Consider the following 25,063-nt stretch of genomic DNA (forward strand, 5'->3'; position numbering starts at 1 on the left):
AACATTTAGACATCATTTTATGAGTCTTGGTTAGTTCTTCAATTTTGCATTTGTAAAATCAATTTTGACCCACCCAATTCAGAGAAAATCAAAGAAAACTGTCTGTTTTCTCCATATCCTTAAAACGGGGTCGATAGACACACGAAAGGGGTGAATACAAATATGAAGTTTTAGTTGTCATAGGCATCGAATTTGGTCATTATTATGTTAATACTCTATTGGCAAATAGTATATATACAGGGTGATTCAGGAGACGTGAGCAGGACTAACACTGCGCATTTCGTAAATTATAAGCAACTGATTCGTATCAGTATTAGTGCGGTTAACGTTAATTTTCTATTCGTGTTGAAAAAAAAAGTTATTAATTTATTTTCGACATGCATGGTCACCCTACAGTTAGAATACTAAACTACCGATATTCTGTGTCAAATTGAATGTCATCACGGTCTGGTTACTTTTGAAAACTCGTATGTCATTTAAGTTTGACGGTTTATTTTCTTCGTAATCAATATGCTGTCATTGCGGTTAAAGAGGTTTTATGTTTATTAATTAGATCTTGTAGGGTGACCATGATTGCAGAGAATTAAATTTGCCCTCGCCAAAAATTAAAAAAATAGGAAAGAGTGTGCTTGTTTCACCTTAATTCGACGGTGATTGATCAATTATCAGTTACTGAGTGTGCAGCATTAGTCCTGCTCACGTCTCATGAATCACCCTGTATCTGTTAAACAGTTATTTGATACAAAAATATTTTTTCGTGTCTTTTAACCCCCAAGGCGTGTTTTTTCACCTCTTTGTGGTATCTAATCACCCCCTATGGCGTAACTATTCACCCCCTATGACGTAACTATTCACCCCACATGCGTGTCCACTGACCCCTTTTTCACGTAAAAGTGCTTGTTGATAGTTTTTTGCAAAAAAATGCTTAATTATAGAGAAAATTGGTGATATTATTTATTATTTAGGTACTACAGATACTATATTACCAGGTTAGCTAACTTAAACTACGTTAATGTAACTACATTTACCGCTAGAACAAAGTTCAGACAGTCTTCATGTCTTACCTCGGTGAGGCCTTCCTTTAGAGTCAAAAAAATCTAACTTTTAGGCAGTTTGATTAACTTCTTTTGGTATCAATGTAGAGAATAAATAGTCTACTATATACGTATTCCAAAAAATCTGATTTTAAAGATTTACGTTTGTAAATATAACAACTTGAAAGAAAAAGTTCAAAACTTCTCTATTCACCCCGCGATTTCTGTTGACCCCGTTTTACGGAAGTTAGTTCGTTGTTTGAATTGGGGATTGTTTGTGCACAAAATAAATAAATAAAAACATAAAAATGCATTGACAATATTGAAATTCTACCATGAAAATGTCACACTTTGTTTTATTTTTACAGACCCCTTTCTAAAAAACAGTAAAATTCTTAATGAACATGCTATGAAAAGAACGGAGATAATTTGTGGAGCATAACTCTTCGTTAACTTTAAACCGCCATGCCAGTTTTAAGTAATTATGAGTTATGGAGAACGTTTGCGCTTTTATTTTTATTTTATCTTAACCCGTTTGATGCTGTATAGTGCAAAATTTGTCCAATTGTTTTTAAATAAATAGTAAATAGTTTTTGCTGAGGAGTCCATATTTGTAAAAAAAACAGTTTCTAACTTATACATTTATTTCCTGGCCTACCTTTGTATGAATAACACAGGTGTGTTATGTTATAGATATATCTTATAATATGTAGTACACATGATCAGAATTTGATTTAAATAAATAATTGTCAGATTGAAGTACTACAGTAGATAAATATAATTATATTATGTCATTGTGTCGATGTTTTCAATAAAACACGCCAAAAGAATTTCATACTTTATTGGATCGTGATAGTAAATAGACGTAAGGATGTAAATAATATTTTTACAGTATATTTAATAAATTTACATTACACTTATGAGCATTAATATAATTTATAGTGTTCTTTATAGATATGTACAACTTCATTAATAAATCTATTTTAGCGATAGGTAGGTATAATCCTTGTAAAAGCTATACTAAAATACAATGTGAAAACGGTGACTGATATTCAATACATACTAAAGTATTCTTCTCTCACGCCAAATTTATCCACTAAAGAATAAGGAATCTACAAATCATTTTATAATTAAGTCTAAGTATAAATATTAATATTCGAATAAGATTTTATTACAATAGACACGTCCACACCGGTGTATTATCATGCTCAAAATGTACACAAACATATCTTCGAACTTCAAGATATTCACATGAGACGACACGTACTAGATCCATTCTAGATACGTTATAGTTTAGATATCAACTAGTTCTCTTTTCCAGCGCAATTCGGGCAACCAATATCACTTTTACGTTGGATAGAGTAAGATATCTATTAGATGTGAATTGGATCTCTAAGTCATATCCTGTGGAAATCGTTCAAGAGTATCTTCAGAATCGCGCAAATGTCAAATTTGACAGGTTAGATCTTAAACATATCGTTATCGTATCTTGGTGATGTCTAAAAGATGTCTAATAGATGTCTATTTAAAAATCCGAATCGGGCCCCTAATGAAGTTTAGATGTCAAGTGATATACGCGGCTACAGCTCAATAGAGTCTGTGCGGAAAGAGAAGAGTCGTGAAATGTATGGGATCCAATACATTCTACGACTCTTCTCTTTTCGCACAGACTCTACCTTCGTGTATACAGGGTTCCCAAAGATGCGCCGCGCATATTAAGCATGGTGTCCACAGGATCAATATATTTTGCCCTAGATAACGTTTTATTTTTTATGATGAAATAACCTGCTACAGGTTTTTTTTACTTTAAGCGGCGGTCAAAAATATGTTTTTCTCATATGCACTCCGCAAAGGCATACAGATTTCATAACCCTTTACCACCCTACCTGACATTCAAATTTAGTGCTTAAAGACAAAAACATGAGAGAACACCTCAGTGTGGACGTACCTTTTAGTTTATTTTTTAAATAAACGAAGATAGAATAAAATAAAATTGGCACAAGACAATTCGAACCTACCTAGATGCCAACTGATTTTTATGACAATGGATTTTAAGTTTTATTATTCGTCAGATCAGTTTTATTAAGGAAATATAATTAAAGATATTCTTGAACTGCATTTTTATTATGACCTCATTTTATTTAGGTCAAATCAGAGATCTGAATTTCACCTACGTTTGTGACACACAATCTATCTAAAATTGAGGGTAAATTCTATAATAGTCAAGTGGAGGGAATATTATAGTCTTAGCTTAAAATTAGGTTCGTGGGGAATGTTGAAAAAAGTGAACTTTTCAATTTTTTAGTTTTAGACTTCTTAGAATTAGGAGAAGGTTAAATAACCACTACCGACCTTTTGATACTTTGATTTTCACAAATGTATGGAATCGAATCATCTTAGGGAGACCTTTTAAAGAACACTCAAAAATCACTCTCATCTCTAAAAGGGGCTCGCAGATTACCAGTTAGCCGGACGATAAGTATCGTCTGTCAGTTGTTTGGAGCTGTCCAATTTTGCGTTTGACAGGCAGATATCGTCCGGCGAACTGGTAATCAGTGGGCCCCTTTAGAAATACCCAACAAAAATATCGTAATGTTTTAGAAGAAAATGCAACACTTCGAGCATCGCATAAGAACTGATATTAATCTCCTATTTTTGAGCTGTTTTTTTTTCTGATAAAAGGATCACTTTTTTCAAATTTCCCTGGTACAGGTAAAACGTACATTGAATGGAAAGGGCTTATTTTGTAAGGCTAGCATTGACATGTCTCGTCCCCTGGTCCCCTAACACCAGTATTTCGTTCATATATCTTCAAGATATTTAATTCTAATTAAGTGTTTTGCGCGGTTGTCACACTGACGCTCCCAGCACCAGAGGCACAGAATACATAATAGTACATATTAATATACAGAACGGGCACGCACCGCCCCGCCCCGATTTGAATTACCTCGCCCCGCGACAGCAGATTGACGAGCTTTTGGCGAACGCTCAGTTCGATTTTTAAGCAACTTACATAATGACATATGAGACGTGTACAGATGTGCCGTTCTCACATGCGTGTCCGCTCTGTGCCAGTATGAACACCGCCTTACATTATACTCGCTGTGATAAATTTCATTAATTGATAAATTCACTACTAGGCATTGTTCAAAGAATAGTTAATTGACATGGCGAATTCTTTTGAAAAATGTATATTTATATTCTTTTAATTGTATAAAAATAATTATGTAAACTGTCTACGGAGTGAATCGAAAATTACAAATTTAAATTTACATTTTTAAAAACATCTGCTACACCATTTTGTAACTTTCCTAATTTCCGTCATTTCTCATATTTAGGATAATACCTTATCAAATGACACATTTATAAATTATTCAATAAATAAAATTAAAGTACCTAAATTAAATCTTATTTTCTTAAATAAGTATGAGTTTTTTTTTACAATAAAATATTTTTATTTGTTCAAAATATTTTACATATTATGTATACATGCATATGTATAAAACTTAAGAAACTAACACCCGTTCTGAGCCATGCCGGGTCCGAAGGTCCCCATCACACTAGCAGCGTTACCCCGCTGTATGGCGATGGAGACCTGTTGGACAAGCCATGACTCAGAACGGGGGTCAGTATGAGTTATTTATTTCAATACGTATAACATAAATCATGGATGAGTTATTTATATCATATATAACCTCATGAATGAGTTAATGATATCACAAAAATAACTCATGAATGAGTTATTTATATCATAGTTACGTATTGAAATGTCCATACTTTATTTCTAGCATAAAACCGTATCAATTGTTTCTTACTTTAATTAAATATTTAATTTAAAGTCATTTGATAAAATATTTTCCTACATCACCCTAACCCCTTGATGTTAAAATACGCTAATTGAAACGTGACCTTACAGTTCAAAACCAAAGGTCACATCAGTTCTTATCCTAGCCCTTCCAGGGGTAAAACCACCTCGCTGTTCTCCTTACAATCAAAAAAGTATTTCTTACATTCTAAAACACAGTCATGTGCAGATAATACATTTCTTTGGACCAAAGTTCAACCTTCAAATCATCTACAGATTTAGCGCATAGTTATTTTCCATCGTATTTTCACGGAAACCTACGAACCTGTCTTGCTATTTCAGTCAGTCTCGGTACAAAAAGTACTGAGGTTCTCTGAAGTAGCGTGACAAATACGATCGTTTCCGAGAAAATACGATGGAAAACAATTATGCACTACATCTGTATATCCCTAAGTTTCTAATAAGACGTAATTTATTCTCATATTCCGTAAATACGATGCAAGCCAGATTTTAGTACAATGAATACTACATTTTTTACAGTGTTCTAAAAAATAAGGGCAATTTGTTTCCTTGTTGTTAAGTTTTTTCGCCGGATAATGTTAAAATTTGGTGAATAAATAGAGTTTACTATCCTGTACATAACAATATACGCGCTATTTCACCAACAACTCTTCCTATGAGTTACAAAAATCCTATGGTAACTCAACAAAAAATTGCATAGGTACATTTTTTTGTTCATTCCGCGCAGAATGAGGACTTATAGTTTACCAAATTTTATCAAAATCTGACGAAAAAAATCAACGACAAATAAAATGATAGCCCATAAAATAAATAAGAACTAAAGCTATTTACAAAGCGTACAGTACAAACAGCTTACACCAAAATTGCTTATAAATCGTTATATACTTACATGTTTTCACATGCAATTAAATTTAGAGTGGCACTGTTAGTTAATAGTAATATTATTTAATAGTAATTATTGTGCATTCCTTATCTAAAATAGGGTATTTGACATATTTTACAAACAGGTCCCAGAGAGACTTGAAATTTTACCACAAAGAGCATAGTTGCGTCATTTCATATGCCGCGCCTAGGGTTTGCAATCCGGATCCGAAATGTATGAAATTATCCGGATCTGGATCCGGATCCGCGGATCTTCCCATACATTTCGGATCCGTCGTACAAACCCTAGCCGCGCCCGGGGCGCAACATTGCACCGCCCTTAAATTATAAACCTCGTTATATTACTTACTACACTGACATCATTACAATTATTTTAAAATTCGAATTAGTCTACCCTATAATATTTAAAGTGAACATTAAAATCGTTTTACTTATGTTAAACACACATTGGATAGGTACAATAAATACAATGTAAAGGAGGGGAAAATACCACAGGATAAAAACTGGAAACACGCACCATACTAAAGACTATGGTCCCACTAGACAATCCGTCCGTCTAAAGGCAGCTATCACAAAACGAAACACAAGAAGTCCAGTGCAGAAGTCTCAAGGACTTTGTGCGGGGCTAGGCCAGGGTGGCCTCAGCTTTTCCAGCACATATTTGAGCTGGAAGCTGGTGTGGAAATGCTACAGATACTCATCTATCTGGTCGTAGTCTTCATCGGGAGGTGAGGGTCCGGAGACGGAGAGGATGGGCAAGCCGAAGTGTTTGACAGTTTCTACGCTGCCTGTGTCATCGGATTTTGCTTCCTCGCTGATGGTTTCTTCGCGGGGCGCCTTGGCTTTGCAAAGGCGTTCTGATGAGTCACTCATTGATGTTAGAGGGATGTTGTCGGCGGATCTGCAAATACAGAGTTGAATAAAGATGGACTACCTTTTTTTTCTCTCCAACTAACTCATCCATCCATTGACGATTTCTAGTCTTTTCAACAATGTATAGAGAGATAGAATTTATCATAACTACTACTTCCCTTCTCCACCTAATTAATTACAGTCGCGGTACCAAGTGCTGGCGACTGAAGTGCTAAATTAATGCCATTCCTTTCAATAGCGCTGGCTCTGAACAAGCATTAACGAGACAGCAATATGATTTTGGTATTGCGGTTGGTATAATCCTGCTCACCTAGCCTTCCGACACAATTTGGACTGCGAGCCGTGCCTCCTCAAGAACTCGCTCGCATCAAAGCCAGCGAAGCCCGCAGGCTCGGCCGACACGAAGATAGCCGAGTTGACCCGAGGCCGACTGCAGCGCGCCAGCAGACGCTCCTCACACTCCAAACTCTGCGTGTGAGTGTGCGACCAACGCATGTGCTGGAAAGAGAAAGATATTGAGTAACTTTGGAAATTGGCTTTCTGGAATTGTCTCAACGTTTAAATAATTTCGCTCGTCAGATGTTTCTGTACGGGAGGGTAAAGAAGCTTGGAGGCAGTAGGTGTGGCCAATACCAACCGGCCTTTTTCACTTTTTTCCAGTAAGGAAAGGAAAAGAAGAGGTAGTCAGAGTGGAAGGATCACAAACCCTTTAATTACTTTTGGGGTGAGTCCGTAATCGTTCTATATGAAATATTTTCCCCGACTGATTTGAGAGGTCAGTGTGGCTACCACCAGTTTAGCACTGACATATTTAAACGCTAATCGAGAACTGAACTTACTTTCTATGCATCTCAATTATAGGTACTTGCATATTAGTACGAGCGAGATGTATATAAAGTAAATTACGTAGAAGTTAGCGTACATGTCAGTTTTGAGACTGTCAGTGACGGGTATACCTACAGATTCAGTTGGTTATTGGAATTTGGATGGTCCAGTCCAACTTTACAACTTTTCTTTCTAAATCACTAGACATTTTAAATCTTATGAAAATTTTGCAGTGTAACAAAAATGCATTATGGACAAAGTGATAAAAAGCTTGCATTACGAAAATCTCGTGTTGATGTGCAGTTGTGCACCGAAGTTCTAAAGGTTTTTGAAGAACCGTCGGTATAGAAATTTAAATTTTATTGTAAAGATAAAATTCAGTTTGTTTAAAGGGGCACTGAACTGTTCAGCTAGCGTGTTAGTATAAAATTAATTTTGTCGAAGTGTTTTGCACGATTATTCACTAATATTGATGAAAGTGTACATATTTTACAATGTTTGTTGTATAAAGGATTATCACGCTAACACGGTCCGCGTCCAAGCCGAGATGTCCGACGCGTTTTCTATAGACAACTTCATCCTCCTAGTAAATGAAGTGTCAGACGCCTCAGACGACCTGCACCGGAGTAGCTAGTAGCTAGATCAGTGCCCCAAATGCGTTAGTTCCGCGTAGCATTATTCTCGATCGCATTTTTCCCCACTCGCGTTAGTTCCGGGTAGCATTATTCCCGGTCGCATTTTTCCCCACTCGCGTTAATTCCGCGTTCCGCGTATCGTTTGTTCACAACTTTGCTAGACGGAGCCCCGCTAGCGGGGCTCCTATTTCTGGGCGGTTTGCCCTTCGGGCATCTGAAGTTATCTAACGAACCTAACCTACCTAACCTACCTAACCTATTAATAATTTAGTGCGACGTCTATGAAAAGTGGGGAAAAAAGCGACCGGGAATAAAGCTACGCGGAATTAACGCGAGTGGGGAAAAATGCGATCGGGAATAATGCTACGCGGAACTAACGCGTTTGGGGCACTGATCTAGCTACTCCTGCACCGTTATAGCGTTAGTTATCCTTCATACAAGATTAAAGAGATATCATTGAAAATAATAAGCCTCGAATAATCTGTGGTATACAAATAGTAAAGCAGGTACCCTATCTGTCTCTTGAGATTGTCCTTGATAATTCGTGCCTATATAAAAACAATTAGGTGATTGGTAGCAGCGACATACAAGCAAAAAGTTTCAAACTACCCGCGTACGCGCTGTAAAACTGAGTTCTAAACTTGTTATTGTTTCGTTGCACAGATGGCGCTACAACAGGGATAAAACGAAGTTTCAACGGTCGAACTAAAACTATTCCTCAAAATTACTGGCAAATAACTTCACGGTACGGTTTGAAACCAGTTTTGGTATTGTGTTACACAAATCCCCTAACGAATTGTTGAAGTTCGTTTATAAAATACCTATCAAGGAATTTAGTGTACAGTCATAATAGTATGGGACCCTGGGATCCCAAGAAATGGCGTAGGCATTTTTTTTACAAAAGCGATTTCCATCTGACCTTCCAGTTCCGAGGGGAATCTAGGCCTTATTGGGGCTTGTCGCCTTATTATAATGATTAGTTTATTAAGGCATAAAAAATATTAAGTAGTATTTTTACAGTGATTTCCAGAAGTAGAGAGAATAATAAATATTTCGACAGCAGTGTAAGAAAACTTTGCAGTTGAGACTTATTTTCGCAAAAACTGTTTAATTATATAAATAATGTTCTACATTATTAAAAATAAAAGAAAAAAATCATTGCATTATTAAAATACTGGATATTTACAATGACTGGCGCGGTGATCTCAATAAATTTAAAAACACATCCACAAAACTGATTTTTTTTCCAATTCTGGATATTACTGTAAGCTTTGTGTAATGTTTTATAATTTTATGTTACTAGGGTTTGCAATCCGGATCCGAAATGTATGAAATTATCCGGATCTGGATCCGGATCCGCGGATATTCCCATACATTTCGGATCCGTCGTGCAAACCCTATATGTTACTTATTAATTTTTTTAATACAGTTGCTCAAAAAGTGCTACTTTACGTAGCTGTTTAGCGTGCGGAAAGTTGGTTATCTCGAACTAGTGCTTTTTACTTTTCCAATTTTTTTAAATTTATACTTGTTCCAATTCACGACTACTTATTGATGAGTGTTAATATTAGTTTCCTTTAAACGTCGTAATCAGCATAAAAACCTACCGTTAATGTAAGAATACGAAAAATATTACATATTTCATATTTAATTACTTACCTCTTCATCATTATAACACGTTTAATTTTTAATATTCAATATTGAAAATTCCGTTCTTAATAAGTTGACTGAATGGAACGGAATAGCTGTCAAACGCCCATAGATATAATATACTTAAAGACGACGTCTAACCGAGCTGTCACTGTTACCACTTTTGTTTAGTGTACGATTAACAATGTTTTTCTTATTTTTTCGCAACTGTATTAAAAAACGTCGTTCGATACACGTGCGGAAATGTCATTCTTCACTCGTCCCGAGTCTTGCCACTCGCCTGCGGCTCGTGGCAAGATATCTCGGTACTCGTGAAGTAATGACATACCTTCCGCACTAGCATCGAAATGTACTATTGCCTCCAATAATTCGTTAAAGACGTAACAGAGCTGCAACGCTTTTCATATATTCCAAAAATGATCTCATCAAATAGAACCCATAGAAAGAAGAAAATCCGTCACAATATTTTTATCAACGTGACGGAAATCGTTTTGAAGCTTTTGTTGTTCGCGTGTCGCACAAGTGTCACACTCATGTCACGCGCACAATATTTCTGACAACGACATATTGGAGGCACTCCAACCGCAAACACGAAAACATCCAAAAAACCCTTATTTTAAAGATATTAGAGTTTATATTTGTGTAACACGTGTCTACGTTCTCAATCTTTGATAGAACTGTCATTGACAAGCACGCGATTTGCGAGTTTAGTTTATAAGGAAATAAAACGGAGCCATTTTGGTTTTTGCTTGTAAATAGGCCGATTTTGGCTTAACAATTTGTTGTTTTTGATCTGGTTTTGATACGTTTAACAATCGCTTTCGCTCATTGGTCGCCACGTACACGTTGTGGAGTCGTGTCAATAAGAATTTCGCTCGCATTTAAAACTTATACAGACTTGCAATAAATGGCATGCAATTTTAGATAAGTAGAAGCAACGAAATCAATCGATCAATCAAATGCCGCAATCTATTGCATATCGTATGCGATAATCAATAACGTTTGTAGATGTCATTATAGGTACTAGTGCGTGTGAGATGCACTGCAAGCCGTGTAGGTCGTATCATAAAAAAATCAAGACTTTAATTTTTTTTTTAAATAGGATCGGATTTTGGACATTTGCACACGCTACAGGAAGATTTAGAGAGACGCGGTTTGGTTAGGAACGTTTTGGACATAAATTACTATTAGATGTGAATTGGATCTCTAAGTGATTGGATCCTGTGGAAATCGTTCAAGAGTATCTCCAGAATCACGCAATGTCAAATTTGACAGGTTAGATCTTAAACATATCGTTATCGTATCTTGGTGATGTCTAAAAGATGTCTAATAGATGTCTATTTCAAAATCCGAATCGGGCCCTTAGCCACAATATGCCGCTAGCATTTTTGGCACGTTTGGATCAGGTGACAGTCGGAACGGGACATAGGTCTTTTGTTATACAGATAGTTCGTTATGATTAATTTAATTTTTAGGTTTAATTCTAGTTGTAATATTTTAATTAAGTTAGTTTCTATTTAATTTTATAAAGCAATTGTATACGTTTAAGAAATAGATAACACAAAAAACTATATTTTTTACAAATATGTAGTTCAGAAACCATTTAACTTGAACATGCATTATGTCATCTTGATTTTCAACCCATTTCCTTTTTCATGGAACAGTCGTTTTAATGTACCTACGCCACATGCGGTAGAATCTTTATTTAACTATCCAGAAGCGTTGTGAGGGTTAATGTTAATGGTGACCATTGCATGGTTAATAACCCATGACGTACTTTGTCGAGATTGTTAGGGTTTACTCGACGGAAGTTATTCGTTTTAAAGGGCTTTTGAAGCGTTAACTTAAATATACCTACTGTGGGTTCCTGAAATAAAAGTTAAGTATACACGGTCGCTCAAAAATAACTGCATTTCCGCAACGCCAGGGCGGTTATGGGATAATATTGAGCAACTTTTACTATGGGACCTGTAATACTTTATTTTTAAACTAAGGGTCCTGAAGGGGATAAAACAAGCGACCCGATAGTGGACAGGTACAATTTAATTGCCGGCCTGGTTAAGTTTACACTTTTGAGCTTAAACACTACTTAACGACTTATTGATAGTAAACTAAATTTATATTTATCTAACCGGGTTTTAATTATTGTTGGTGATACTTGGTCGATTGCGCTATTGGATAGTTAATACTAAAAGGTGAATAGTCCAAAATCGCAGTTTAGGAAAAAGTAGTGAAAGGCTTAGCTGCACTGTAGCGACAGTCGACGGCTCTCTCTCGACCAGATGGCCGGAGGTTCCAATAGCTCCGACTCTGGCGGGGCCAGCTGCACAGGTCGACTGGCACAGAATCTGGCCTACCAAAGGCCGCGCCCCTAGTAGACACCTCCTGTCGGAGGAAAATCGTCTTGCCGGGGTTTATGAGTGATCGAATATCAACTCCGAAGTGCCCAGGACGCTCCTGGTTCGCCCTTTCGGGAAACGGGTTAACCTCAAGGTACACCTGAGGGCAGGCAAAGATGAGAACGTTGTCCCAATTATTTAATATAAAGCCGAGCCCGGCTAGGTCGGGGAAGAAAATCCAAGTCCCCAAAATGGCCGAATCATTCTCCCTCGGTGCCTCCTCTTCGATGTTGCCAGGGTTACAATCCCAAGGCATTTAACAAAACTGACGTGAAATTCTAAATACGGAAATTAGAACAGAGCGTGGTAAACGCTGCTGGACAAGCACGGTATGATATTTTTAAGAAAGGGAAAGGAAGACTCGACAATCTATACATTCCTACCCGTTCATGGAGAATGATAATAATTATTTTGGTAAGAACTAGTTGGCGATCGAACTGGTTTCGAAGGGATTCAGACCTATCTCCCTGGCAACACGGAATCGCTGCCAACTTGACAGTCCATCGACACTATTCGAGACACAGATTTAATCGCCCGTCCGGCTTCATAGAAGTATTTTGTTATCTAAATATTTTTCCATTACACACCCCCCTAACCAGGAGAATTTTACGACAGAGGCAAAAGACGAAGGAGTAAAATTCCAGCTCGCCCTCGAGCTGTGTCACCAGCCGAACGGTGTAAGGAGAAGGGAATCTAAGGACTTCCCTAGGACGTGGATTACGGCCCACAATCGCACGTCGATTTGTCCCTTGGCATCAATTGAGTCCGCGGGGCCGTCGCTGGAAACAATCGCATCTAGGCCTACGGGACAAAACAAAGAGAAAACAAAAAAAAATTGAAGCCAACGTCGCTTCAATGGACAAACAAAATAAAAAAAATAAATAAATAAAGCGCTTTCCCAAAAGATAATAGACTACCCGGATTGTGGAGTATTGGTACGTCTCGTTACAGGAGTCAAGTGGTGTGGACAGAACTTGGCTTGCAGTCTTTTATGTGCCATTTACCCAGACGCTTCCCATTCTCATCTTCCAACTCGTAGACTAAACGGGATATTTTCCGAATGACGCGACATTTGTCATATTTGGGTGCTGCTGTAATACTTTATTTTTAAACTAAGGGTCCTGAAGGGGATAAAACAAGCGACCCGATAGTGGACAGGTACAATTTAATTGCCGGCCTGGTTAAGTTTACACTTTTGAGCTTAAACACTACTTAACGACTTATTGATAGTAAACTAAATTTATATTTATCTAACCGGGTTTTAATTATTGTTGGTGATACTTGGTCGATTGCGCTATTGGATAGTTAATACTAAAAGGTGAATAGTCCAAAATCGCAGTTTAGGAAAAAGTAGTGAAAGGCTTAGCTGCACTGTAGCGACAGTCGACGGCTCTCTCTCGACCAGATGGCCGGAGGTTCCAATAGCTCCGACTCTGGCGGGGCCAGCTGCACAGGTCGACTGGCACAGAATCTGGCCTACCAAAGGCCGCGCCCCTAGTAGACACCTCCTGTCGGAGGAAAATCGTCTTGCCGGGGTTTATGAGTGATCGAATATCAACTCCGAAGTGCCCAGGACGCTCCTGGTTCGCCCTTTCGGGAAACGGGTTAACCTCAAGGTACACCTGAGGGCAGGCAAAGATGAGAACGTTGTCCCAATTATTTAATATAAAGCCGAGCCCGGCTAGGTCGGGGAAGAAAATCCAAGTCCCCAAAATGGCCGAATCATTCTCCCTCGGTGCCTCCTCTTCGATGTTGCCAGGGTTACAATCCCAAGGCATTTAACAAAACTGACGTGAAATTCTAAATACGGAAATTAGAACAGAGCGTGGTAAACGCTGCTGGACAAGCACGGTATGATATTTTTAAGAAAGGGAAAGGAAGACTCGACAATCTATACATTCCTACCCGTTCATGGAGAATGATAATAATTATTTTGGTAAGAACTAGTTGGCGATCGAACTGGTTTCGAAGGGATTCAGACCTATCTCCCTGGCAACACGGAATCGCTGCCAACTTGACAGTCCATCGACACTATTCGAGACACAGATTTAATCGCCCGGCTTCATAGAAGTATTTTGTTATCTAAATATTTTTCCATTACAGACCAACTCCGAAATCGCGAAAAAAAATTACTCTCCCATAGAATATGGACCAGCCAAAATTTATGAAACAGTCAAATTTTTTTGATCCCCATTTCGGGGTTGGTCCCGTAGTAAGTGCTCAGTATAATCCCAAAACCTCCCTGGAAACGGGAATGCAGTTATTTTTTGAGCCACCTTTACAAATAATTTACGGTATTTAACCTATATCTCTTATAGATTTTGTGCGCACGTTAGAGTACAAATATCTGTCTTTTGGCTATACCAATCAAACCTTCAAGATAAGACCGTACCGAACCCTAAAGGCTTACTTTAAACTGGTCAAAAAATCTTAATCGGGAAAAATGCAAAAAGATTACTGAAAATTCGGTCAGGCTCCTTGTCATATGCAGACAAGGGGTTAATCGTAAAAGCCGCTTAAACTCCGAAAGGTACGATTTTAAAAAGAAGGTAGTATAAAACAAGAACTTCAATATTCTACGAGTATTCCACGACATGCGTGTTCAAATAGTAAATACGTGACTGGAATGAGTAATTCGGTAGTCGGGCTAAGTATTCTCATTTGTTACCGCGAGCATATTTATGGAAACCAGCATACAGGATAATGAAAATAAGAACTTGGCTTGACACGCTACCGCGTATCTTGATACACACAGCCTGACAACGCCAACGCGTGCTGCCGCTGAAGCTTCTCCTTATGGAGCGAATCATGTCGAGCCATGTCATCATACGTGAGTGACCCGTTATTTAAAAGTATTTTTATTGAATTTTGGCTGAACCTTGGACTCGCTCAAACTCAGGAGGCTACTGGAATAATTTCCAGTGTAAAGTTCACAAACGTCGCCAGCTAGTGTACTTAGTTCTCAAGTACGCCACTGGGAATTGGCGTCAACGTTAGCTACATAAACTTGTTTAGTCATGTCATCATATATTTAACAGCTTGGCTTGTCGGTGGTTTCAAGCGATTCTTTATTCTGCTATGCTCATTATGATACAGCGCTTTTTCTATACTTTACTACATGATATCCTTCTAAGTTGTTCCTATTCGTTTTTTAGGAATTACCATGTTTATAGATATTTGTAGCCCATTGAAAGCGTTGGAAAATAGGGCTGGTGAAAATATCCAAAAATTTCATGGCTTCAAGTATTTGACAACCACCTGGTAATTTTCAAGGTCACAAATTATAATTTAACAAGAGGATTTTGTCACTTCCAAATATATAAAAACCAGCTAACCCTTATATAATGCAAGACCGAATGTAGAAATTGAATGGGTTACAATGACATGTCTTTGCCAAACATTTTAACTATTTCTCTAGAGTTAAATTTCTACAAATCTACACTATTATAGTTTTCCTAACTGCGCTATTAGCTTCTGCGTTTTCCTAACTTTTTAACTGCGCTAGTGGCTTAGCGGTAAGAGCGTGCGACTGGCAATCCGGAGGTCGCGGGTTCAAACCCCGGCTCGTACCAATGAGTTTTTCGAAACTTATGTACGAAATATCATTTGATATTTACCAGTCGCTTTTCGATGAATTTTATTTATTTATTTATTGGTATTCAGGATAACAACAGCCGTAAATATAACTAAGACATATTAATGCTTACATAAAAATAAGGCCAATAACAGTCATGAAGGAAAACATCGTGAGGAAACCTGCATACATCTGCGAAGAAATTCAAATGTGTATGTGAAGTCCCCAATCCGCATTGGGCTAGCGTGGGGACTATATCCCAAGCCCTCTCGCGCTCGAGAGGAGGCCTGTGCCCAGCAGTGGGACGTATATAGGCTGAGATGATGATGATGATGATAGTTTTCCTGCATATTTACTCGAAACGGATTGTTAGTATTTAACATGTACAAGTTGAAACATTATTTATTGCCCAACAGTACATTCAATTTGATACGGTATTTTCCACCTTTATCCAAATTCCTGCACATATTTTGTTATGAATATTTCATACGGGACTCACTGAAATGTTAAGCTACGAATTACCCGACATGTCCGTACTAGTAATTGTATTGAAATCAACCCATATTGATCCCAGTACGCCGGGAGCATATCGTAGCATAACAAAGTGATACAAACGAGCGATTTATTGTGTAAGATATATTTGTAACTTTAGGCACGCTCGCAGTCGTATGTGCTTGATAAAAAATAGTTTAGTAAGGGTTAGGATATGGTTACTGGTGAATTCTTTATACCGGCTGTGGCCTGTAATATGAGCAAAAAATTAAACTGAGGAGTATAGCCTTCATATTGACTGACATTTGTTCAGCGACTTTTTAAAATATAGTGTTTTTTTTTTGTAAAACATCTTGAGATTGTTGGGTCAGAAAAACTCCACAATAAAGGTACGTAACTTTAGGTTATGTCATTTATCGCTGGCGACTTTCATGTTTAAGGCCTGTGCACACCGGCTTGCGTGTGCGTGACGTGCACGTGTGCGTGCGCTAAAATGTTGGAGCCGCACACGCACACGTCACGCAAGCGGTGTGCCGTCTCTCATAAGAATCTGTATACTACAACACCGCACGCGCACGTACACGTCACGCACACGCATCCGGTGTGCACAGGCCTTTATCATTATCACTGTGCAAATGTACAAAGTGGCACAAAATTATCAAATTCCTTTACTGTACCTATAATCGATTGTTTATAATTATAATCTTTTGTATCTTTTTCCTGAGGTGTGCCAATAAAGAGTATGCTAATATCTATCTACCTATAGTGTACATCGAGGTTGTTATTGGTCGACTAATGATACCTACAAGTCTATGATTCCGCCTCGTGGAAATTTAATGCCCAGAACCACACCTGCAATGATTGTGCTAATATACGCCGCATAATATATATCACGCTATGCTCACGTTATATCACGTTACCTGTCTATTAACGTCTTTATTTAACATTTTTAAACAGCGCGTTTAACGATAATAGAACTATTCATTCGCGGTACCTAATTTTGTACTTCTGGACACGGCGCGTACCTATAGTACGTCGGTTCCTCACTCTGCGGCCCTGACCACCAGCAGCTTGGGCCTTGCCCCGCTACCGGCGGCACCCTAGGTTAGGTTTGCAATGTTTTATAAGTGTTTTTATTTAATACTTTTATACTCATATTGTTAAACCCGAACCTAAGCCTAAGACCCAAGTTAAATAAATAGAACTAATATCATTTATCTGTAGGTCCTGCGTCAGTTTTTAAAGTCATTATGCCAGAACTATGACCTACTTATGACAATGCAGAGCGCATGAGCTAGTCTGGCCTAAAGGGTAGCGACCCTGCCTATGAAGCCGATGGTCCCGGGTTCGAATCCTGGTAAGGGCATTTATTTGTATGATGATACAGATATTTGTTCCCGAGTGGTGGTTGTTTTCTATATACATATGTAGGTATTTATATATTATATATATCGTTGTCTTAGTATTACCCACAACACAAGCCTTCTTGAGCTTACCGTGGGGCTTAGGAAAATTTGTGTAAAAATATCCTATAATATTTATTTATTTATTATTATTATTTATGAGTCCAGAGCTATGGCAACAATATTGTCTGGCCTAGTTATGTGTTTCATGTTAACGCCATATTATTACGTTTGTCAAACATGAGAATTTATGTTAGTGGGTAAGTAAATGGGAATTTTAACATAGTTTTTACGTAACAGTATATTTATTGTATAACAAATGCATTTCAGTAACATGCAACCTTTACAGTGAGCTTACCTTATTGATTAAGATATTTGACTTGGATTTAAATTCACCAGAAGGAATAGGGAACTATTTTTTTCGTGATATCTGGGTTGGTTGCATAGTAAAAGTTGCTCAACCTTTATACTAATATTTCACCCTGAATTAACACCCTGTATACATTTTTATTGCGTCGCCATGTGTTCAATGAAGTGCGTGTGTGACGGCCATAAAGAGCCTATACCTCAGATAGGTCAACGTACTAAATTCCTGCTTGTCGGCCCCATTTTAATTTACCGACATTCATAGACAATTGAAAAATAATAGACGCACGTAAACATTGCTGAGGTAGCTGATTTTAAGGTTACAATCGGATTACGACTGTAGCAGCGTAAGCGTTGCAATCTTTCAAAGAAGTTAACAACATCGCCCGATTGTTACATTTCTTTTGCACAATGCCAGATTTAGTATTTTCTAAAACAGAAAATTTTAGCACTTTACAATCTAGAAACTGTAAAACAAAGATAAACTTGACAGACTTGTTGAAGTATGGCGCTGTGCGGCTTTGTATTATGTACATTATGTGGTAGCTGTGGTTGTCTATCGCTTATTGCTAACGTTTGGGAATCCTATCACCACAAAATTAATAACACTTTACAACGCTATTTAATTCAAAGCCCGATTTTCGGTCAATTTAGTGATAAGATATTAAAATTATTTTGCTTGCCACCTACCACCACCTACCTTGCTACCTTGTAGCGCCATTAAATTCAGCTCACAAACACTCAACGAAACATTTCTCAAGTGCTTAAGTTAACATTTGTCTATGCAACATAGCAGCGGTCGAACTCTGGCTTAAATCTCCTCAAGTGCAAATAGTGAAGGTGCCAGGATGTGAAACACGCTCAATTGTGATTGGATCCAGACGGGCTAGCACATGATTGGCGCTACAGTATCTCGCCGCGAGATAGACTACCCGTCCCTCTTTAATTAATACAGTTAGAAAAAGACGGGTAGTCTATGTCGCGGCGAGATACTGTCGCGGCAATCATGTGCTTGGCCTACAGATCCGTCGAACCAGGACTCCTTCAAATGACAGTGCGCAAACAAGTAGCAAATACGTGACACACGAGTGCTTGATGGAAGACGGATTTGCGCAATCAGTTTCGAAAAATCCAAAATGGCGCCTGGAGAAGCTTGTGTTAATAAGTATTATGAAAGCAAAATTTTTTAGCCTCATGATATTTAACTTATTAATACAAGCTTTTTGACATTTAAATCACACGCCACGAACAGCAACATAAATGATCATTAATAAGCCCTACTTCCATTGAAATACGGTGCATATTTGACCAGTTATATTGCTATTGTTATACAGACGAGACGATGCACTGTTCCATACGTGTGTTTAATAAATGTGTGAAACACTACACTCCTCCGTCTGGGTGTGACAAAAAGGTCAAAGGTTATTTCGTGGCGCACTACACTTATCAGGTTTATAACCAACGGAAGTGTACCTAAGGGTTTCCTCTGAGGCGAAAGAGTAGATTGGTTAAAGGACATTCAGGGTTTGACCAGTGACATTTAGTTTAAAGTGACGTGCAGTATTGTGTTTTGGTCAAATTCTGCGTGTTTTCATGCTCCGCTTACATCGCGATGATGGCTATTAATCACGTGGTTAATAACAAAAAAGCATCCGTCTTAATAGTAAGGAAAAAATAGACGGTTGATTTATTATGTCATTATCAAGCAATTAACGTAGACATCATGGCCCATAATGAAGCGGAGATGGAGGAGTATTTAGTTGGTTCCTGGTCATTTTCGTGGACATATTTTTGTAGAAATGACAACAGATTTTGATGTTTGATCGGGTTATCTGCCAGAAGTACATTTTTTCTAACATATAACCCAAAATGGAATACAATCTACAGTCAATTTTCCAAAAATGTGTCCACAAAATTAAGACTGTTGAAATCTTCAAATCCCCTTTCCCCTTCATTCCTCCGCCTCAGTGGAAAGCCAAGCCCCGTAGACAACATGCCAATCGCTAACGCTCCGTAGCGAACGAAACGCAACTGTCACTGTCACACTAAGATGGAAGAGTGATAGAGAGACACAAAGCGATTCGATGGCGTAGTGCAAGCGATTGTCAGATTGGCTAGGCCGCCTGTTGGACTTTTGGAAAATGATCGCCCCTGTAGCGGTATCATGGTCGCATTTTTATCACATGTCATGCCATACGTCACTTTCGCACTTACATATGAGAACGTGACAAGCATAAAAGCAGTGACAAATGATAAAGAGCCGACCATACTAGCCCTACTGATCGTCGTGCGTGAACCAGCTTGCGCGTTGTAAGCGTGTGGCTTACTTGGTGGTCACAACCGGAGCACTGGCATTCACAGTGAGGGCAAGCCCGCGAGGGTTCGCGGGCAGGGTTGCGCTAGCTACCCTGCGGGGCTTGGTCCTCGGGCGCTGCATGAAGCAATGCAAATTGACAGCCGCAGTCTCGGGCACTCCGCCGTGGGTATTGGAAGCATCGATCCAGGAGGCAGCATACATCCTGCGCACCACACCATTTAAGCAACACGGACAGCCACGGCCGAGGTCTGTGTCCCTACAGAACATTCCAATTTGAGATGGCTTTTTAGTAATCTAGCTACTTTTGATCTAGAACAAGCTTGGACGCATCTCATGGATCAAATTGCATAAATACTGGGTTTATAATGAACTAAAAGGTCTCAAGCGCTCTACGAAGGATTTTAAGTTTTGGAATCTATTTATTTTAACTTTTAGCAGAGAAAATTGCAGATTGACAGTCTGATATTAAGAAAGCTCTAGCATGTACACATTTATTAACTTATATGGCTTTATTTCGCTAAAGGTAGCGCCATGGTTCAAGCGATCTACTTAAGATGCAGGGGACAAATTCGACTGCGGGGTAATTTCAACTAATCGAAATATCTTCCATAGTTTACATTATTAACTAGAATGCCAAATATGTCCAGATAGCGAAAAATATTTGCTGTAACTCTAGTTAATAATGATATATGTCCAGATAGCGAAAAAGGCGTTGTGTGTGTGTAACGTTAATAATGCTAAACATGGAAGATATTTCGATTAGTTGAAATTACCCCGCAGTCGAAATGGCCCTCCTTGCACCTTACATAATTTGGATTTCTACTTATAGTTTAATTGTCTGACCACATTAGCAAAAATCGATTAGTCGGGGACTGAAATCTTCATTAAAACCAATTAAGTTGATTACGTAATTCTGATTACGCTTGTATATTACACGCCACACCCTATCGTGATCATAGTTGGAGTTTAAATAACCGTAGAAATACAGTAAAGTTAAATACGGTGTATTAATAGCGTGGCATTGCATGTGATGTGATAGGTACACAATGCTTTTATATAATTGTGTAACATGAGCTCAACATAGCCATTTTTCAAGTGGATGCATTGTTACTGAAACTATGAAGGTAGGTCAAAGTAATTATAGAATTATGCCTATGTTATGAGTGTAAAGGCAATTTTATGTCACGCGAGCAATTATTCAAACACGAAGTAATAACTAAATGTAATTGTCAAAAAGGTATAATTTAGAAACTGTTAGCTAGCTTTATTTAGAAAATGGTATAAAACTTTGATGTTTTGCGGTTTTCAACTATTATGTCGTTCGTTTATGCAGCTTTAAAGTCAATTTGTTTTTGTGTATGTGTAATTTATTTAATAGTTTACTTAATATCATAATATGTTTATAGAAGAAGTATGAAATATATAGAGAATATAATACATTAGAAAATACAGCACCAACAATGCATAAGTAGAGTTAGACCAAGAAAAGTCTGCAGCGATTTTGACAGCACACGCAATGCAAGTGTTATTTATACGTCATAATTTAATAGAAGTTTGACGTTTAAAATATTTGCACTGCGTGGACTGTCAAAATCGCTGCAGACTTTTCGTGGTCTAACTCTATTAAATAATTTTTATACAATTTTACTCCTTTTTAAAAACAATTTATTTGAGTAGAATTTAGAACAATAAATATGTAAAATACAACGGAATATATACCTAAAGTAGAAGACGGACGAGAGGTTTGCACGTGAATATAATTTATGGAAAAGGATCCAACCCATACAAATCTGCCAATAAAATATCACTTTGTCAAAAAGAAAAGTAATTCATTTGACTGATACATTTTTGTAGAGGGAACCTTTTCGCTAAATTACATTCTATATAGTAATCCAACAACAAAAGAACACAAATATAATGTTATCCCGATATCCGTATCGATTCGTTAGCAACACGTTGCTCGATGTTGATGTACTTTGATCAATCACACATTAGGATTACCTTTGTTTCATTAAGGACTGTATCGTTTATTATAAATACAGATAAAACCTGGTCTAAAACTGTTGACGTGTGTATTATTTTGTATTACTATGTTCTTAAGGTATAATCTGGGGGTATTTTTAAGACATATCTGATATAAGAATGTTTTACATTTATTTTATTTTAGGGACTTTATGATGATTTTAATACCTTCTAGCAAATGTAATTCGGACAAGCCTATCGAGCTTAATTTGAGACTATTTCACCGATTCCTTAGTACGATTTAAAGAAACAAAAGGTTAATATGCTGCCAAAATATGCCATCTAAGTGTCCTTTTCATGATTGCTCAATTGAACATCCACAGAATAAATGTGGTGTATTTTATCTTTACATGAAAACGACTTTTTATGCAACATTTTGGATTCCCGTCAATTTCTGACGCCAGGGAAATGACGGAAACAGCTAAAAGAATCTACCGAAATCCAAAGCCTAACGGACATTCATGGCGTTGAACCATGGCTAGAACAGGTCGATAGAAACGCTCCATGATGGTTATATTGTATACCAAAGTCGGGGTTGTCGTAAGTAACATGCCATATTTTCAAAAAGGCCACCAAGCACAGATCCAAAACTTTTTTTCCAACTAAAAGAAATGATTAGACTATGCCCAGATGTTTCGCTTTACGAATCATATGTAATTGCTGTTTACATAGTACGATTTTTTTTGTGTAATACTTATCTTGTTCGCAAACCGTAAATTTTCTTGTAGTATTTGTCCGAAATCGTTGTAGTTACTCGGGAGGATTGGGTAAATATTGTCCAAACCATATGCTTTACGTGATCTCCCAGGACGAAATGTTACTTATTATTAAAGCACTAATTAAACTATATGTGTAATTTTTTAATAAAAACATAATACCAGAAAAAACGGCTAAGTAAAGTTGTATTTATAATAAACGATACAGTCCTTAGGAAAGTTTAATAGTTTCTATTCAGAGAATGCGGCTCAATCTATCCGTGCTATACTGAAATTTTGAATTGGAAGGAGTAATTTGACATCTGCGATCGTGTATTTAATGAGAATACTGCATCAAGATATATTATAATATCTGGGAGACCGAGCTTTGCTCGGAAAACATATATTATATATAAAAACTCAAAAATGCGCGTTTTCCCAGATATAAGACCTACTCATAGCTAGATCGAATTTTGCCCCCGAAAACCCCCATATAGCAAATTTCATCGAAATCGTTAGAGCCGTTTCATGGCAAAAATCCTCCATTTTTTTTTTTTTATTATGAATGGGCTTACTCATGGCCACAGACTAGCCGAGGCGTAGACGTGGCCTACGATGGAGCGAGCTCGCCCAGAAGGTGCCTGTTCACTCTTGATTTGAATATATATATAAATAAATATAAATACTGGAATTGCTCGTTTAAAGGTATAAATATTTCGATATATTAATTCGTTATCATAATGCGGTAGTCGCACTTTATATATGAGCTAAAGTTACTTTTATTTTCATAATTCTAGTCCGTCGAATTCTGAATATGACTTACATACAGTGTTTAATGTCGCAAAAGTTTGAATAGCTATCGTCAATATTTATTATGTGGCGAAAGTTTATACTTTTCTTGAAATAACTACAGTTTACTGATAAAACACAGACATCGTTCTCAATATAAAGCAACTATCTAGATAGACAAGTGTATTCACTGGACTGAAGAGCGTAATGTGTTCCCAGTCAAGCGTGATAGATACTAGCTAATCCTGTAGCATTACAAGTGCTTACACGATAATATACTTATGACCAGGGCTCGGAAACCGGTTTTTGCGCCATACAAAAATACCGGTGTTATTACGTTATTTTTCGTTCTTTGGTTTATTATTTCTTTTTTAATTGGACAATCTGATAACACAAATTCGTTACCTAAATACATGATCCAGTCTTACGTAAAGAGCATAAAATAATTCAAAATATTGGTGTATTTGGGGGTTTTTTAAAAATACCGGTTTCGAGCCCTGCTTATGACGGCTTCACAGCTAAAAGGCACTAAGACACTGATGCTATTGCAAAATATAGTTTTTCAAAGGACTGTCTCATTTCCATCATAGATATAGAGAATCATACTATCTTTGTCTTACACTAGTACTGGCACCCAAAAGAAAAGAATGAGTAAGTATAGTTTTCCCGGTTCTTACTGACTGACAAATTGGTGACCAACTATAGGTATATGACTTATAAAACAAATACGAAACCGTTTATGTTTCGAAATACAATTACGATTTGATATGTGAACGAGTAGACGACAAATATTTACTATAGTTCGTTTTTTTATCATTTGAACAACAAGACTACGCGATCTTGACGTGTCTGTTAATTGAAAACCGTTTTCAAAAATCAGTAACTATTCTTTATGAAAGCAAAATAATGTAAATAATCGTATATGATTCGTAATTGTTACATATTTGCCGTGACTTATTTTTAAAAGTTCTTTTCAATAAAAATACACGTCATTATTGTTTACCTTGTATCTAATGCTAAAAAAACGAACTTTAGAGGTTTGTTTTCTAGACTCCGTCTAGACTAATTTTGCATCAATTTGAACAGGGGGGTGGGGTGGGGAAACTAGGGTGACATTAATAATGACATTGCCACACTTTGTCATTGCAAATTCGATGCAAACTGGGTTGCCGTCCGACTCTGGGTTGCCTGGTTCAAGTGTTTTTACTTTTATATTATTAAATGTGGCAGTTCTCACGCCATGTAATATGCACTGGTTGTATTGATTTAAATTTTGTATAC

General features: G+C 37.4%; 1 protein-coding gene and 1 long non-coding RNA gene across 3 annotated transcripts in view; one reads left to right on the forward strand and one right to left on the reverse strand.

Moving 5' to 3' along the window:
• The window catches only part of LOC134670424 (uncharacterized), a 363,694-nt gene that overhangs the window by 172,977 nt on the left and 165,654 nt on the right, over window positions 1–25,063 (forward strand). The window lies entirely within an intron of this gene.
• LOC134670405 (fibronectin type III domain-containing protein 5) overlaps window positions 1,860–25,063 on the reverse strand; it is a 177,580-nt gene continuing 154,376 nt past the window's right edge. For both annotated transcript variants that reach the window (XM_063528248.1, XM_063528247.1), the window contains exons 8-9: window positions 6,926–7,113; window positions 1,860–6,643 (exon numbers count right to left, since the gene is read on the reverse strand). In XM_063528248.1, coding sequence (XP_063384318.1) covers window positions 6,430–6,643; window positions 6,926–7,113 — 402 coding nt within the window. In that variant the 3' untranslated portion in view covers window positions 1,860–6,429. The remainder of the gene's footprint in view (window positions 6,644–6,925; window positions 7,114–25,063) is intronic.

The sequence above is a fragment of the Cydia fagiglandana genome, chromosome 13 (genome assembly GCF_963556715.1).
Source record: "Cydia fagiglandana chromosome 13, ilCydFagi1.1, whole genome shotgun sequence".
Lineage (NCBI taxonomy): Eukaryota > Metazoa > Arthropoda > Insecta > Lepidoptera > Tortricidae > Cydia > Cydia fagiglandana.